The 16,485-nt window shown below is 39.0% G+C and overlaps 4 protein-coding genes across 4 annotated transcripts; 2 read left to right on the top strand and 2 right to left on the bottom strand.

Annotated features, from left to right (window-relative positions):
• Positions 1-1,083: 1,083 nt before the first annotated feature.
• Positions 1,084-2,364, top strand: LOC125195316 (aspartic proteinase CDR1-like). Its single transcript, XM_048093483.1, has one exon. It carries the CDS (start codon positions 1,084-1,086, stop codon positions 2,362-2,364), a length of 1,281 nt encoding a protein of 426 aa, XP_047949440.1.
• Positions 2,365-3,881: 1,517 nt separating this feature from the next.
• Positions 3,882-5,144, top strand: LOC125195317 (aspartic proteinase CDR1-like). The gene has a single exon (XM_048093484.1). The coding sequence runs from the start codon at positions 3,882-3,884 to the stop codon at positions 5,142-5,144; it is 1,263 nt and encodes a 420-aa protein (XP_047949441.1).
• Positions 5,145-8,257: 3,113 nt separating this feature from the next.
• LOC125192253 lies at positions 8,258-10,835 on the bottom strand. Its single transcript, XM_048089776.1, has 4 exons — positions 10,818-10,835; positions 10,545-10,690; positions 9,153-9,795; positions 8,258-9,063 (listed from the first exon to the last, which is right to left on the bottom strand). Exons 3-4 carry the CDS (start codon positions 9,752-9,754, stop codon positions 8,391-8,393), a joined length of 1,275 nt encoding a protein of 424 aa, XP_047945733.1. The 5' UTR covers positions 9,755-9,795; positions 10,545-10,690; positions 10,818-10,835; the 3' UTR covers positions 8,258-8,390.
• Positions 10,836-15,062: 4,227 nt separating this feature from the next.
• LOC125193123 (glycine-rich protein A3-like) lies at positions 15,063-16,336 on the bottom strand. The gene is made up of 3 exons (XM_048090865.1): positions 16,189-16,336; positions 15,612-15,898; positions 15,063-15,522 (listed from the first exon to the last, which is right to left on the bottom strand). Exons 2-3 carry the CDS (start codon positions 15,892-15,894, stop codon positions 15,320-15,322), a joined length of 486 nt encoding a protein of 161 aa, XP_047946822.1. The 5' UTR covers positions 15,895-15,898; positions 16,189-16,336; the 3' UTR covers positions 15,063-15,319.
• Positions 16,337-16,485: the final 149 nt, after the last annotated feature.

A 16,485-nucleotide genomic window follows, 5' to 3' on the forward strand; every position in this document is an offset into this window, starting at 1 on the left:
CAAACTAATTTGTTACTCTAATCCTAACTTATATTTCTGATTTCATGAACATCATTGACTTAAATACATTAGGCTGTCAAAATTACAATTACAACTTTACCATTTATTTCGCGTTTAACATATTTACTCATTTTCACGAATTTTTGAATCATGTCCGCCCAAGGGTAGCAAGTAGTATTATTTGGAAAGGCGTTATGATGGTTGGCCAAAAATTGCATCTAAATGCACGAAAATATTCACGTCGGGAGCTTTCCTATCATAATTTAGTACAGTAGTATTTATTTATTTATTTATTTTACTAGTTAATTAATTATAATAAGTAAATGGAAAGTTGTCTTTGACCATATCAATCGACTTTTATATTCTTTCCTCATACTTCCTCCTTGTTTTCCTAGTTATAAGTTTATTTCTTTTAAAAAGATTGTTTCTCTAATTTTCTTTAGGTGGTTGTTCATCATATCCTAATCTAAGGGCTCTAATTTGACATTAGGTTTGATATAAATATTGGGTTTATTTTGAATCATACTCATAGCAAATATATATGAATATTATGTCATAAGTGCTTTTACCAGTAAAAGATTTGGCAAATGTGATTGAGTAATTCATAAGAATCATGGTTCATTATTTGTATTCATATCGAATTATATAATTTGGGGGAATATTCTCTGAGATCAATCATTTTAAGACGTCTAAATTTGTAAGTTCGACAAGCTACAACTAACTCAACAAATATACAAATATGTGTTTAAATAAAAGTTATTAACCAAGTACGTTTTAATCTAAAAATTTATATTGTAATTTAAAATTGTTTGATCTTAGTCACATTCTAGAACTTTCGTAAGTGTTGGCATGGCAAGTGCTTTAATTCCAAACCGTAACTTTATTTAAACTACTACTCCCAAATGCAGTATATTTTAATTTTATTCTGAAGTTGGTAACCAAATATAGCTATTTACGTCAATAAATCGATGCAAAGGATTTTAGAATTAAAGCGAGAGAATCAAGAGAAATTTTTACTCACCTGTCCATTGCTATAAATAGGTTAGACACTATGTATCAAAACCATAAACCCTAAATCAAACCATGGCTAAAACCCTAAAATCCATGATGTTGATTCCTTACATCGCTCTACTCTCCATGTTTTTCTGCTACTGCAAAAGCCAGCCCAACGCAAGCGGCTTCACCACATCTCTCATCCACAGAGACTCCCCCCTTTCCCCTCTCCACGATCCTTCCCTGACGCTGGAGCAGCGGCTCGACAACGCCAGGAACCGATCCATAGCCCGGGCCAGACACTTCACGGACATCCTGAGCGGGACGCCCGTATCGCCCGTCTCCCCAGACGAGGGAGCATACCTGATACAGTTCTTCATGGGGACGCCCTTGAAGCAAACCATGGCCATGATCGACACCGGCAGCAGCGTCATATGGACCCAGTGCTCCCCCTGCGTGAATTGCCGCCCCCAAAAGTTCCGACTCTTCGACCCCAAATCCTCCACCTCCTACACAGACGCCCTCTGCGGCACCCCCGGCTGCACCGCCATGGGGAACAAAGGCTTCTGCGACGCCAACAAGGACAAGTGTCTGTACCTGATTAGCTACGGCGACGGGTCCCACTCCACCGGTAACGTGGGGTCAGAGACCTTCACCTTCATCTCCACCGCGGGCGGGCTGATTCGCTTCCCCAACGTCGTCTTCGGCTGCGGAACCGACAACGAAGACAAATTCCCCAACGACGGGTCGGGTATTGTCGGGATGGGAGTCGGGCCGGGCACGCTCCTCCCGCAATTAGGGTATGACAAATTCTCCTACTGCCTCATCGCGCTAGAGGGATCCAAGTTCGACACCAGCACATTGCATTTCGGTTCCGAAGCGGCGGTCTCGGGCTGGGGAGCGGTGTCGACGCCGATGACGAAGCTTCGGAGCTTCTACTATCTGACGATGGAGGCGATCAGCGTGGGGAGCCAGAGGTTTCCATTCATCGTCCCCATTGGGGGAGCGAACATCATCATTGACTCGGGGACGGCGCTGACGCTGCTTCCCGTCAACTTCTACAATGATTTGGAGGCGGCGATAGCCAACTCGATCGAGCAGAGGGCGGTTCGGGATCATGGAGGGTGGCGGCTGTGTTACACGGAGGCGTTCGTCATGCCGAAGATCACGGTGCATTTCAAAGGGGGCGCGGATGTGGAGTGGAAGCAGGAGAATGTGTTTGTTAAAGTGGATCAGGCTTATGAGTGCTTGGCGTTGCAACCTCGTCAAACTATTCCGATTTTCGGTAGCGTTGCTCAGGTTAACTACATGATAGGTTATGATGTTACCATGAACACGGTGTCGTTTAAGCCTACCGAATGCGGGGCATAGATAGATACACTGACAGATAGATTAACTACTTTTACTATACCTAGCTTATTTCGTTCATTTGCAACTACTACGTGCTCATCCCTTGTCTCTATAAATTTTGCTTATTCATTATAGAGTTACTATTATGAAAAAAAATTAATTTCTACTTTTTATTCAGATGTTGTATTTTTGTGTAATTCAAACATTCGATTAAATGCAAAATGCTGACTTCACAACTCTGATGGTTAATTAACTTTAATTTCTAAATTAAATACTCTAATTCTTATTTAAAATAGAAATACAAGTAATTTGGTGAAAAAGAAAAATATTGTGTGTAGAATGAGTATATGTACATGAATGTTAAGTATTATGCTTGTTTTTCTCATTGCCCATATTAAAAATTAAGACAAAATCTTTACAGTGTAGTTATAATAAAAAATTTCATTTCACATTGAAAAAACAATGACTCTATAAAAGACGATCGCGAAGTCACTTTTTAAAATACATTAATGAGCATGCATAATGGTTTTTAGAAAATAATTTTTATAATTGGAAATCTAGTGCAACTGAATTTGTGACCGCCCCAAAAATTTGTTGTTGCGCAGTAGAATTATGAATGCGGTGGCTCACTCACGGGCCACGGCAGTTGTCCATTGCGGCTCCGTTACGGCGGATGGCCTTAAGGTGTTGTTTTTAAGTGTATGAGTATTATACTAGTACTAGTTTAAAGTTGGGGTGTTGGAAGGACTTGCCATTTGACACTACTTACGAAAGTTCTAGAATCTAACTAAGATCAAATAATATTAAAATACGAATATTTTACAATATAAATTCGTAGATTAGACTAATACTACTTGATTAGTTGGTTTCAAAATTTTATTTAAATACATATTTATAAATTTGTTAATATTAGTTGTATCTTGTCGAAATTACAAATTTACACGTCTAAAAATGATTGATCTCGTAGAATATGCCTCCTTATTATGTAATTCGATATGGATACGAATAATAAACCATGAGATCTTAAGAATTAAATTTCACGTACCAAATCTTTTACCATGCAAAGCAATTATGACATATATTCACACATATATTTGCTAAGGGTATAACTCAAAATAAACCCTGTTCTTATAGTAGTATCAAATCTAAAGCCAATTAGAGCCCTTATATTAGTATGGTAAACAAAGGGTAGATTAAAAGGATTTATTATACGCATGCATATACTAGAGTCTAGAGAAAAGAAACCTAATTTGGTAATAATTTAAAAAGAAACCTAATTTATATAAGGATAAAATATAAAAGTTAATTGATGTTGGTTAACAATAATACTCATTATATAATTAACTAGGAAAACAAATAATTACTAAAATAAGATAAAGAAAGCTTCCATGAATATTTTCTTCCATGTAGATGCAATTTTTGGTAATGATGGAAACGAAATCAGAAAGAAATCCCGTGAGATAAAAAAAGATTTCATTCATCTTCCTCTCCTATAAAAAGAATAGAGACTGTCTGTGAGTCTAAACCATAAACCAAACATGGCGAAAACCCTAAAAGCCATGTTGGTTCCTTACATCGCTCTAGTCTCCATCTTTTTCAGCTACTCATTAGCTAATAATAATGGAAGCCGCATCATCAGTGGGTTCACCACAGAAATCATCCACAGAGACTCTCCCCTTTCCCCTCTCTACGACCCTTCCCTGACACGGGCGCAGCGCCTCGCCAAGGCCAAGCAACGAGACCTATTCTACGGGCGAAAGGAGACGGCCCAAGCGCCCATCAGCCGCGGCAGCGGAGCATACCTGATCAAGTACTCCATCGGGTCCCCCCCAAAGCCCACCGTGGGCCTCCTGGACACGGGAAGCGATCTGGTGTGGACGGAGTGCGTCCCGTGCCGGACATGCGTCCGCAGAAGCGTCCCCATCATCGACCCCGGATATTCCAACACCTACAACGAGCCCAGCTGCGGCTCCCGCGAGTGCACCGAGTACGAGGAGTCCACCTCCTGCGACGTGAGATCCGACACGTGCGGATTCAAGGTTGAATACGGTGACGGGTCCCACGCCGAGGGAACCGTGGCGACGGAGACGTTCTCCTTCGACACCGCGGCGGGGGGGAGGACGTCCTTCCCCAACATCGTGTTCGGCTGCGCACACGACGTCTTCAACAACGGCAACGAGGGCAACGGAAACGGCGTCGTGGGGATTGGAGTGGGGCGAGCCTCGCTCCTCTCCCAATTAGGATACGACAAGGTGGCCTACTGCCTCAACCCCGACGAATCCAAGTCCAGCACTCTGCATTTCGGCTCCGACGCGGTGGTGTCAGGCTTGGGAGCGGTGTCGACGCCGATGACGAAGAATGACGCGTTCTACTACCTGATGCTGGAGGGGATCACCGTGGGGAACGTGGAGCTGGTTTTCGATACCCCGGAGCTCGTTCCGGGAGGGAACATTATCATCGACTCTGGGGCAACCGTGACTGAGTTTCCCACCAAATTCTACTTTGATTACGAGGCGGCGATAGTGGCCTCCATCAATCAGTCTCCGGTTCGGAATTATGATGGGTGGCGGCTGTGTTACACGCAGCCGATCTCGTTGCCCAGGATCACGGTGCACTTCAAAGGGGCGGATGTGGAGTGGTATGCAGACAACGTTTTTACAAGAGTGGATCAGAATCATCAGTGTTTGGCGGCGGATCCTATGCTGGTTCATTCTTTTTACGGGAATGTTGCTCAGGTTAACTACTTGGTAGGTTTTGACGTCACAAACAACATGCTGTCGTTTAAGCATACTGGATGTTGAGATGCCTAGATTAACTTGTTTTACAATTTACAAATCTTATTTTAGTCTTTTTTTATATGTCTACACTGTTTCCTCTTTGTTTTAAGTTTTAACTTAAGCCAAACTACTTTACCTACGATGAACTACATGCTAAACCTGATTAATTTGATTGTGTTTGATTCTTATGATTTCACACACAATTTCCACAAAAATTTATACAGAATATTGACTTTAAACCTTTCTAGAATGATAATAAAACAAGCACAAATTTGGCCATCACTATAAAAATACGGAAAGTTTATCTCCCACATTCATTAGACTTGGTAGACCATGTCTAGCTACTTCGTAACATAAAAAATGGAAAGAAAAAAAGAGTAAATACTCACGAAGTCCTCCAATATGTGTCCAACTTTGACCCGACACAGATTTTAAAAATGTAAATGAAAATGGTTGAAAAAGTTAGTACGTGGTATCAAGTTTGTGGGTCCTAGTTTAAAAAATATTGTAAGTGAAAATGTGTTAGTGGAATTTGGTATCCATTACTAAAATATAGTAAAAGTAAAATGGACAATGAACAAGGGACATACCAAAATGAAAAACTAGGACACATGATAATGAGTGTATGACATTCTACAAATACTTCAAAACGCAAAATAAGGATACGTCGAACATGACGGAGGAGGAGCATCAAGCACACGAGCAGTACACATATTCCACTAACATTTTCCTCTCGCTTTTCTTAAAATATACAAATAATTTACTATTAAACTTGTATATTTGTTTATATTATAAGAAAATTAGAAAATTAATCTGGTAATTCTAAGAAAGTATTTCCCACGTCTAGAAATTTGTACAGTACAGTACAGTATGTGAGGGGGAGAAGGAGCAGCGTTTCTTGTTTGATCTTGACCGTCCGATCAAGATCTTAGATGTTAAAGCAGTATGTGATTTGTTGTTTGATCATGACCGTCCGATCAAGATCTTTAGCTGCGAGAGTGAGGAGAAGCAGTTACAGAATCAGTTAAATCGCAGCGCCAATTCATTTCTGCTTCTTTATATTCCGATTCGCAACCGCATTTCCCTCTCCATTAGCAAACTCAATCACACACACACACACAGTAAACAAACAGTCATGGATTCTTTCCACTGCATCAGCCTCTTCACTTTCTCTCTCCTCCTTTCTTGGAGCCACGCCACCGCCGCCACCACCACCACCGGGCCCGTCCTCCCGCAGCCCTCCTCCGCCTTCCTGGCCGCGGACACCCTCCGCATCAGAGGCTACTCCATCTTCGCATCCCTCCTCGTCTCCATCTCCTCCACCACCAACTTCTCCGGCACCCTCCTCGCCCCGCCGGACTTCGCATTCTCCTTCGCCTCCTCCAGGCTCCGCAACCACCACCGCCCCCCGCCGCGCCCCTCCGTCCCCGTCCTCCTCTACCACACCCTCCGCCCTCCCCTCATCCTGACGTGGCCCACCATCTCCTCCCGCGACGACGGCGACGAGCTCCGCACCTTCTACAACAACAACTGCCTCTACCTCCTCAAGAGCACCCCCGCCAGCGAGGTCTCCATCTCCTCCTCGCCCTTCACCAACCCCATCGCCACCGTCAAGATCCGCCAGCCCGATCTCTACGTCGACGAGCACCTCATCGTCCACGGCATCGACGGCGTCCTCAACCCCTCCTTCGCCACCCGATGCTCCGTCACCTACAGCGATCCCACTGCCGAGACCGTGCCGCTCCAGGTCAACCGCGTCTTTCTTGACCGCGCCATGAGGGCTCTGCGCCGGAACGGCTACAACGTCGTTGCCTCCGCCATGAGTATTCGGAGATCGGATCTGCTGCCGCTCACCTCAGTAACCGTTCTCGCGGTTTCCGACGAGCACCTGTTCATGACTCCCGGCGGCTTCCACTACGACTTCCGCCACCACGTCGTCCCCATACGCCAGCGCTTCACCGATCTTGCCAGGATCGCGGCCAGGGGAATTGAATTCCACACTTTGTCCCCGAACAAGACGGTCCACATCGTGTCCAACGCCGGCGCCGTCAGCGTCGACGGCGTTCCCGTCGGAATGAGGGAGGTTTATCATAACCGCTGGATGGTTGTGGTTTCCGTTTTGGCGTCGTTAGACACCTCTCTACCGGCTCCACCACCCGAAGAAGCCGTCGCTGATTCAGCCCCTTCTCCGGCCCCAATTCCTAGGGTTTCTGAGAAATCCCCAAATCTTAGGGTTTCTGCCAAGGGAAGATCACACAGAGCTCTTTCTCCGGATTCAATTCATAGGATTTTCGGTAAGGGCAGATCACACAGAGTTCCTTCTCCGGCACCGGCGCCGGCGCACAAGGAGAAATCCGAAGATCAGAGTCCGGCACCAGCTCCGGAGGCCTTTGACAGTGCAGCTGATTCATATCCGGAGTGGATGGTTCCGTCTCCTGCGGCGGAGCTCAACGGAAATGAAGATTTTCTGAGCATAAGTCCGTCGCCGGCTCCTGAGAGTGAGGGTGCGGAAAATCTAGTAGCATCACCGGCGCCGTCTCCGGCAACGCACGGCGTCAATGTTGTGCACTGCGATTTAAACGTCGTGATATCTGACGGCGTTGAAGGAGGGGATCTGTTATGTCCCGGTAGACCAACAAGAAGACTGCGGGAGACGGGTGGTTATGACGTGGAGGGCTACCAGTCGTTAGATGCTCACAGTCAAGATTCTGATGACTTGACTCATTTTGACGACGTCAAACTTTCTGAGCATGTCAATATTGCTGATGATGTGTTCTTCTACACCTGATTCTTGCCACGTGGAGCTTTCTTTTTTTTTACTTTTTCATGCTCTTTCGATGTAAATAATTCAAAGTTTACTACTCATGGAGCAATATACTGAATTTTCTGTTCATCAAATTTGGAATTTTTCTTAGCCATTACTGCTCTTTATTTTTCTTATTCTAGTTATTTTAATCGATTTGTTGATGATTGAATTTGAGATCATTTGTTTGGGCAAAAAAGTTGAATCACAATTCAAGAGGTTTGCAATCTGTAATGGAAATTGAGCTGTAATCTTCAAAATGTTCTCAAATGTTCAATCAAGAAGATCATGTTGTAATATATTTTAGGATTTCTAAATGGGAAGGACGAACATGTAGAATTTTAACCAAAAATTGGATAATTAGCAGTAACATAGTCTCCACATCTAATTCAAGTTGATTCTGTACAAAAATGTGGTCCATTAATCAGAGGAAACTATTTTCTTAAACTGAATAATACTATCTTTCTTCACCAAGAATGGCTGCCTCTTCGAATCTTTCTACGAAAGGGAACGCACGCCTCTATACTAAGATCAACGGCAGCAGCGAGTGCCATGAAGATGGCGGCATCCTCGACACACGTGACATGTCTCATTGCGAGCTGCACGCGAGGCTTGCTCAACTTCCCTTCCCCCTGCACCCTACAGCTCATGACGAACCCACCAGCAACGGGGCTCAGCCCTGCAAAGTCTCCACTGCTCTGTGGGCTCGGCAATGGCGTTACTGCCTGTCTGTCAGTATCTATGAAGAACTCCCCACCTTTCTCCGCGTTGATCAGTACCTCTGAAACCAGAAACTCCCCTCCTTCCTGCCCATCTGAGAAGACGTGGAAGCGGAAGCAGATGCAGTCTCTGACTCCTCCTCGCTCACGCCAGGCTTCGAGCTTCCCCCATGGCTGCCAGCTCTCGGGGCTGCATGGATCCGGACGCACGATTAGCCAGGCTCCCGGATTGGACTTCGTCACCCAGTCACAACCCGTTGCTGGCACAAAAGGGGTTGTTATGAAGGCCGCTGCAACAGCTGAGCCGGATAGGTCGTGTATCTTCACCCTCCACCCCTTTCGCTCTCGTCTCCCCATATCTTGGTTCAAACCATCAGCTGCATTTGACCAGAAGTTGCTCAGTGGATCAACCTGGGATGCCCTGAACATCATTCATCAAAACAAGAAATGACTATTCATTCATTTTCAATAACACCAGTATTAAAATTGATTTAATCACATTAATATTACCTGTCTCGAGTAAACTTGCAGCTGAAAATAGGCTGCTTGACATTGCCTTGAAGCTGAACAATTTGCGGGCTCAACATAGTCTCATCTTCATATTGGAAAACATATCTAGGGTCAGGGTCCAGCTTCACCCGCATATGAAGCTCGGCTCCTGGTTTCCCTGTCCCGTGCCTGTTCTTGCCAATGCCAATCCAGCCATTGAAAAGAATAGCTGGCTTTCCTTCGCACCATTCAGGACCAACATCCAACTTAAAAGCTCCAATTTGTTGCCTCTTGACACCAACACCACAGTGAGAACCCTTTTTCCCCGTGAAAACCACTATCTCGAGCCTCGCATGGGAGGCATATAAACATCCAGGTGCCAAGAGTGCTTTCAAGTCGGATTCTTCGAGATAAAAGCTGGACGAGACACTGTGAGAATTAGGAGCTGCTTCAGGAGATGGTATAAAAGGGATTGGTGTTGTCTGCACAGGGAAACCACGGAGGCGGATCTCACATACACATGGAGAAGAGAACGAACAAATACCAGATTCTTCGGCAGCACTTCTGGGAAATCTAATTCCCAGAGATCCAATCGATAACCTAATAAAGGCCTGAGGATCCATTCCTATAAGTCCATTTCTTCACAGATTCTTTACAGTGTAAGCTGTTACATCAAGCCACCAAATGCTGATAATTAGGATGAGATCTTATGCAACAACTAGAGTTCATAACCAGGAGAATTCAGCCTTTCTCGAAAATTCGACGAAAATGAAAAATTCATCAGATCGATCCTATTCTAATATGGTCATATATAAAAGTGGAAGAAATATTAAGTTGAACCTATTCTAACAACTCGTGTTTTGCTGCATAAATAGCAAAACAGCAAATTTATACATCTAATTTCCCATGTTTCTTGTTAAAAATTTGCTTTAGTTCATTCATAACTTACCACTGTCAAAGAAGTAATGAAAAGGAAGAAACAGAGCATTTTGATGCACCTAAACACCAACTCCAAAAATTAGCAAATTCAACTTCATTAACACACAAATATCGTTGAAAATCCTTATCCTCTGATTAGGGAATGCTTATCTTGTTACAAGAATTGAATATGGAATGCTTATTGCTTTTTGCCCAACCTTATCACTAACACAAAAGAATTGGGAATTCTGAAGTATTTCTTTACAGAACCCCTAACTGCAGTAGTATCATATTCTTCTCATCTCTATGACATGACCAATTTTTTCCAAACTACCATCCAATTCACAATCCTAGTAGGCTTAAAATCACAACTTTGAGTCATAGACTCTGTTCATATAACCCAAAATCCAAAATAAACACACACACACAGACGTTAAAGGAAAACACAGCTTCATAGGCAGCTGAAACTCAGACAAGAAAAAGCAAACAACTCACCATGAAAACAGTATCTTCTCCTTCAAAAAAAAGCTGCCAAATTCCCCTCACCCACAAAATTTCCTAATCAAGCAAGCTTCAAGTTTGAGGCTTTTCACCCTTTCTTCAAATGAGGACTCGTTTCATCACCTTTTTGCCTCTTTTCCCTTTTGCAGATCCAAGAAAGATAATGCGGAATTATAAAAAAGGGGGGAACTTTGGTCAATAACGATTGGACCAAAGTACCAACCACACTTTGAAAGAATAATTCACAGAGACTACTTATGCACATACCAAAAGAAAAATGGCCAATGCGTTGTTGGGGTTGAAGAAGTAGTGCTTTTGGTATGTGTGTGCGTGTGTGTGTGTGTCAACATACACTCTGCGTGCAGTTTTAAGATGGTTACGGACAAATTAGGGGAGAAAATAAAGGGATATTATTACCTTGTAAATTTCTGCCACTTAAACTGTCGGACATAAAATTATCTGATTCTGTTAGCACTTAGATGTAAGGATTTATACTAATTTTATAATAAACGTACGTATACGTAACGTACATAACCGAACTTTTTTAAACATTTTACATTGAAAATCATTTTATAAACATTAATTGATTTAAAATAAATTTCATACTAATCATTTTGCAACACTTCAAGAAAGATTTAAAATTTATACTTAAATATTTGTATATTTAATAAAATATATATTTTCTACTAAATATTGTATATTAATTCAAATCATAGTCGAAATCATGCTACGATTCGACATAAAATTTCTATATCACTTCTTTGTTATTGCTACATATATTACAATAAATAACAAAATTAATTTTTAATTAAATTCACTTAAATCTAAAATTTTTTAAAATATTATGTACATGTACAATTATGTAGCGTTTATCTTTTCCCATTTTATAATAGTATTAAAAAAAATTAAATGATTATTTTCCGGCTGAAATATTGGACACGCCACTTAAAACAAACATTCTATATTTAAGTAGACTAACAAAAAGTATTGGTTTCAATTTTGACTAATTTGTTATAAATATTTAAATGTCGGCATAAGGAAAAATTGCCCTTGAATGACGGACAAAGTAATGTATACTTTATTTATTTATTATAATCCTCTTTGGAAACAAATGGTAAGGTACAATTTTTATTAGACTAATAATTTTGATACGATAAGAAAATCTGTCAGGTACATGCACGGAATTATGAGTTCGGATTAAATTTTATTCGGTTTAAATTTTTTCATTATACACTGATCCGTTAGATATTCATAATTTTGGATTGAGTTCGGATTGATTGATTTGAATTTGGCTGATTCACTGATAATACTATTATTTTATTGCTTAAAAATAATATAATAGTATAGGTTAGTTTTATTCTCTAAAATCGTGTAAGTAAAGTTTTTATAGTATAAATCATGTTTAATTATTTAACATAAGATTTTGATCATGTAAATCAATTTTTTATTGTGTAGTTTTAATTTTTAATCACGTAAATTCGGCGTTATTAATAATGTGTTATCTCAAATACATCGTGTCATGTATGGGGCGGATTCAGGTTTGAAAGTAACAAATATTGGAGTTTCTTAATAGTTAAGGGTCTGGTTAAATCTAATTAGATTGAGTTGTTATCAATTTGGTCCGGTAACAATCCTAATTTTTTACAAATATATTTTCTCATTCTCTGAAAAATAGACAATATTTGAAATGACACGAGTTTTTATGCACAATTGGTAAAGTAAGAAAAAGATAAAAAAAAAATTATTAAAATATTGTTAGTGAATAATGAGAACCAACACAGTAAAGTTTTGTTAAATAATTAATCTAATTTTAAAGGATCATTCCAAGATGACAAACGTGAGTATATTTTAGAGGTTGAAGAGAGTATTAATTTGGGTCTAAATCTCACGTCGCGTGTCATGGTACATTTATTAACCAAATCCTAAATCAGCCCAATAACAAACTAGACCATAATTAACATATAAACATCTTATCCTAAGTAAGAATAAAATTGAACCTACCAAGTAATAAAATAATGCATAGTTTTTTCTACTTCTAGCAAGATCTGATTTTCTATAATATTTTGGCGATAAGAATAGTTTGGTTGGTATGAAGTTGGTAAAGGTAGAAATATTAAAATTTCAACTTGTAGATATTTAAATTGAGAGTAGAATTCAAGAATATTTTAATTACTTTATACACACATTGAACACAGCTGTAACCAAGCATTTCGGGCACAGACGTAGGGAGTACTAATTACATCATTATTATGGTTTAAAGTTTAAACTACTCACTGTTTTAAAACGAAATAGACAGCTAGTTTCAATGTTTTTTATTTGGAGATATTGCCATTTTGCCTCCAATATATTGATGGCACATCAGTTTACATCAAATATTTAGACTTTTAGTTATCATTCGACACAAAAATAGGATATCAATTATCTTATTTATTGGAATAAAATCAGGAAAATTAGCCGTAATCGATAAATGGATTTAATGAGTGACAGCTAAGGAGCAAGTGAGGAATCGGTGCAAATAGGGCCCCACAAGTGCGACTTTGCCGCCAAGCAGCACATGCCGCTTTTTTTTAACCAGCGCTTCTTCAAATCCCAACGCTTTCTAGTACTCCATAATTCAACATCACGAATAAATTACTCCATCCATTCCACAAAAGATGGCACACTATCCTTTTTAGTTTGTCCCACAAAAGATGTTATATTTCCCTTTTTGGAAAAAGTTCTCTCACATGAATATAAAAATTATATTTTCTCTCTCCATTTAACACACAAAACAAAACCTCTTAAAATCCCGTGCCATTTTCAAAGTATGCCAACTTCTCTAGAACGGAGGGAGTACGTAAAAAAATAAACTTTATTCGTATTCAAGTGATAAGATATTAGTATTACTTTATAGTGGCGATATTAATGTTAATTACTTATAAATTAATGATTTGTTAACTGAGTACTACTACCTGTTTTTAGTGGGATAATTACATGTTTCTTATAAAATATTTTATCTTTATTTTAATTTAATACAAAAAGTATTAAGTTTACATATTTTATACAAAAAGTTTACATATTTCATACAAAAAGTTTACTTAGTGTTTTAAATTAATACATTCCGTTAAATATTTTAAACACTGTTAATTAGTTTATAATTTGTCTAACTTATCATCATAATAAAAGAATAATTAGAGATTTAATACAATTAATCATTCTAAAAAAATAACACTCAAAATCAATTCTTCCCGCAATTGATCGTGGTTTAAAAAAATCTCTCTCAATATACTCTATTTTTATTGTATTCTTTATAGTACACAATATAAAATAAGTCCATATTTCATCTTTACAAAATGACTAATTTGAGCTTCAAACAGTGAATACGCCAATATTTAATTTTTTCAAAAAAGATTCAATATCTTTTTATATTGTATTCTCCATTGTTACATGAGACAGCTTCGACAATAAAATGCAATTCGCTAATTTGATGGTGAAGAGTGGTGATTTTTTTTTATGTGTTTTTCATTTTTGTGAGTAATAAAAATAATTGTGTTTGAAATAATTAATGAAAAATTTTAATTTTAAACTTTTTGTACAAATTTGAAATATTAATAAAATGTATTATTTTGTAACACTAAGTAAACTTTTTGTATGAAATATGTAAACTTAATACTTTTTGTACTAAATTGAAACAAAGGTAAAATATTTTGTATGAAATATGTAATTGCTCCTCAACTAGTTATTCTAATTTAATTAATAGAATAAGCATCAGTATGCATCACTAAGACGGGTACCATTTCCTTCTTTGTCTGGCTTAAAACAATAATTCATCAATGAATAAGTAAAATGAACTAATGTCCTCAAGTGTTTCAATAGTTTAATTACTAATTTGTGTTTAAATGGATAAATAGGAGTAGTAATGTAATTTATTGTGGAATGAGACGCTCACATGGCCTAACAACAACAGCAATCATAGCTTCCTAGGTACTTATATTTGTCATGGTTTGCATGTTAGAATCTAAAAATTTGCTAAAATGAAATAAGAGGTGATTGGTATTGTTTATTTGTATTTGGTCGATAAGGACATCAGTCAATACTCAATACAACTGTCATGTTTCTTTATGATCAGGCAAATTTTGTTCACACAATTGCTTACATCTTGTTCAACTTCGATGTATAAAGGAGTTAGCTAATTATCTACATTTGAAATCTCGTTGTTTACTAGTACAAAATTATTCAAATAAGATTATAAATAAATTTGATACATAAACATTTACATGATTGAAATGATTTCTTACACGATGTGATGATCATATCATAAATATATAAATTAGGTGGAGGAAAGGAGATTGACACAAGTGAACAAATCTGAGTAGAAAGATTTAGTAATAGAAAAAAAGAGAACAAAATTCAAAGTATTTGGATGAGAATGAAATGATATGCATGGATAATGGATTGGTAGGGAGAAAGAAGAAAAATCAGCACCACATGAATTGATAGCAACATTCAAGCTATTTGGATAGCGCCACCGGAGATAACTAATCGTATTTTAATTTAAGAACATCAAAGCCACATGGAGCAGTGCCTTGTGTACAAATATATGCCATATTAACGAAATCATTCTTGTTTTTAACACCACAAAACCTCTGTTAACATAACATTTATTCAGTAACTAAACTGCCAAACTCTATACACGAGTAACACGACCATAAGTTAATTTGAGATTGAGATTATCACAGGAAACAAAATGACAACAGAGCAACATAGGATGGTTTGCCACATCGCATCGATCATTTCCATCGTTTCATTTTGTGCTTCCCATACATGCCATGCTTCCAACGCTTCCCAAACTTTCCATGCTTGAACTTCCCGTGCTTAAACTTCCCGTGGTGGCCAAAGAAACCACCATGAGGACGGTGGTACGCCCCATGAGCCATGTGGTGAGCACCATAAGCAGCTGCAGCCCCTGCAAGGACTCCTCCCATTCCTTGCCCTGAACGCATTCAGACATCCATAAAAACCATCATTACTTCATTCTGACCACCAATAATTAATCTTAGCTCATCATATAATAAATGCTACCGGAATGATGTGCGCCTGGATAACCTGCTGGAGGGTATCCGTATGGAGGAGGATACCCTCCGTGTGGTGGAGGATATCCATATCCATATCCATATCCAGGCGGAGGATAGCCCTGTGGTGGATATCCGGCAGGAGGATAGCCCTGCGGTGGATATCCAGCAGGAGGGTAAGCTCCGTGATGAGGGTAATGATGTCCTGCTCCACCACCATACGCAGCGAGATTAGAGAACAGTCCTCTGTCCTGTTCGTCCCCGCCATCATGTTTGTTCTTTCCTCCTCCCATCTTTCTGAATTTGAACCAACCACAATCTCAAAATCAATAAAAGAATCATTCCTCATTCATACATGTATCAATTATAACTGGGAAACTTGTGATGATCAATCCGAAAATACAAAATGCTCACATGCAGCAAGGAAGACAACATGACTAAACAGATTTTCCATATGCATCATAATCATAATATATCAAATTAATCAACATACAAAAAAAAACTATAAACCCTATAAAAAATTAAAAATAACAGCACAAATTCATGCAGATTTCATATATGCATGAGAAACAGAAAGCTTATTTCACCTGATTGAATAAACTTGTAAGATGAACCCTCTTTTTTTTTATCCTTTCTTATCAGGTTAGGTTTTTTCCTCTCCTTAATGAAGAGGTTGATTTGAACAACAAAATTATGAACGGTAAAATATAAATACCCCTGATGAAATTATATAAACAACCACACGAATATAGTATATTAATTTAGTCATGCGTTTCTTCTACGCGTGTACTTTATTAAGTGGGCTCTGGTTTTCGCATAAAGTGTTCCAAGAAAATAAAATGTGGATTTTTCTAAATGGAATTCAATTGTTTTAAGTAATCAAA

Source organism: Salvia hispanica, chromosome 6 (assembly GCF_023119035.1).
Source record: "Salvia hispanica cultivar TCC Black 2014 chromosome 6, UniMelb_Shisp_WGS_1.0, whole genome shotgun sequence".
NCBI lineage: Eukaryota > Viridiplantae > Streptophyta > Magnoliopsida > Lamiales > Lamiaceae > Salvia > Salvia hispanica.

Coding starts and splice junctions, on each gene's coding strand:
- LOC125195317 (XM_048093484.1), top strand. CDS start 3,882: ATGGCGAAAACCCTAAAAGCCATGTTGGTTCCTTACATCGCTCTAGTC.
- LOC125192253 (XM_048089776.1), bottom strand. CDS start 9,754: ATGGATCCTCAGGCCTTTATTAGGTTATCGATTGGATCTCTGGGAATT. Junction 9,064..9,152: donor TGCAAGTTTACTCGAGACAG/GTAATATTAATG, acceptor AATGATGTTCAG/GGCATCCCAGGTTGATCCAC.
- LOC125193123 (XM_048090865.1), bottom strand. CDS start 15,894: ATGGGAGGAGGAAAGAACAAACATGATGGCGGGGACGAACAGGACAGA. Junction 15,523..15,611: donor TCCAGGCGCACATCATTCCG/GTAGCATTTATT, acceptor GAATGCGTTCAG/GGCAAGGAATGGGAGGAGTC.
- LOC125195316 (XM_048093483.1), top strand. CDS start 1,084: ATGGCTAAAACCCTAAAATCCATGATGTTGATTCCTTACATCGCTCTA.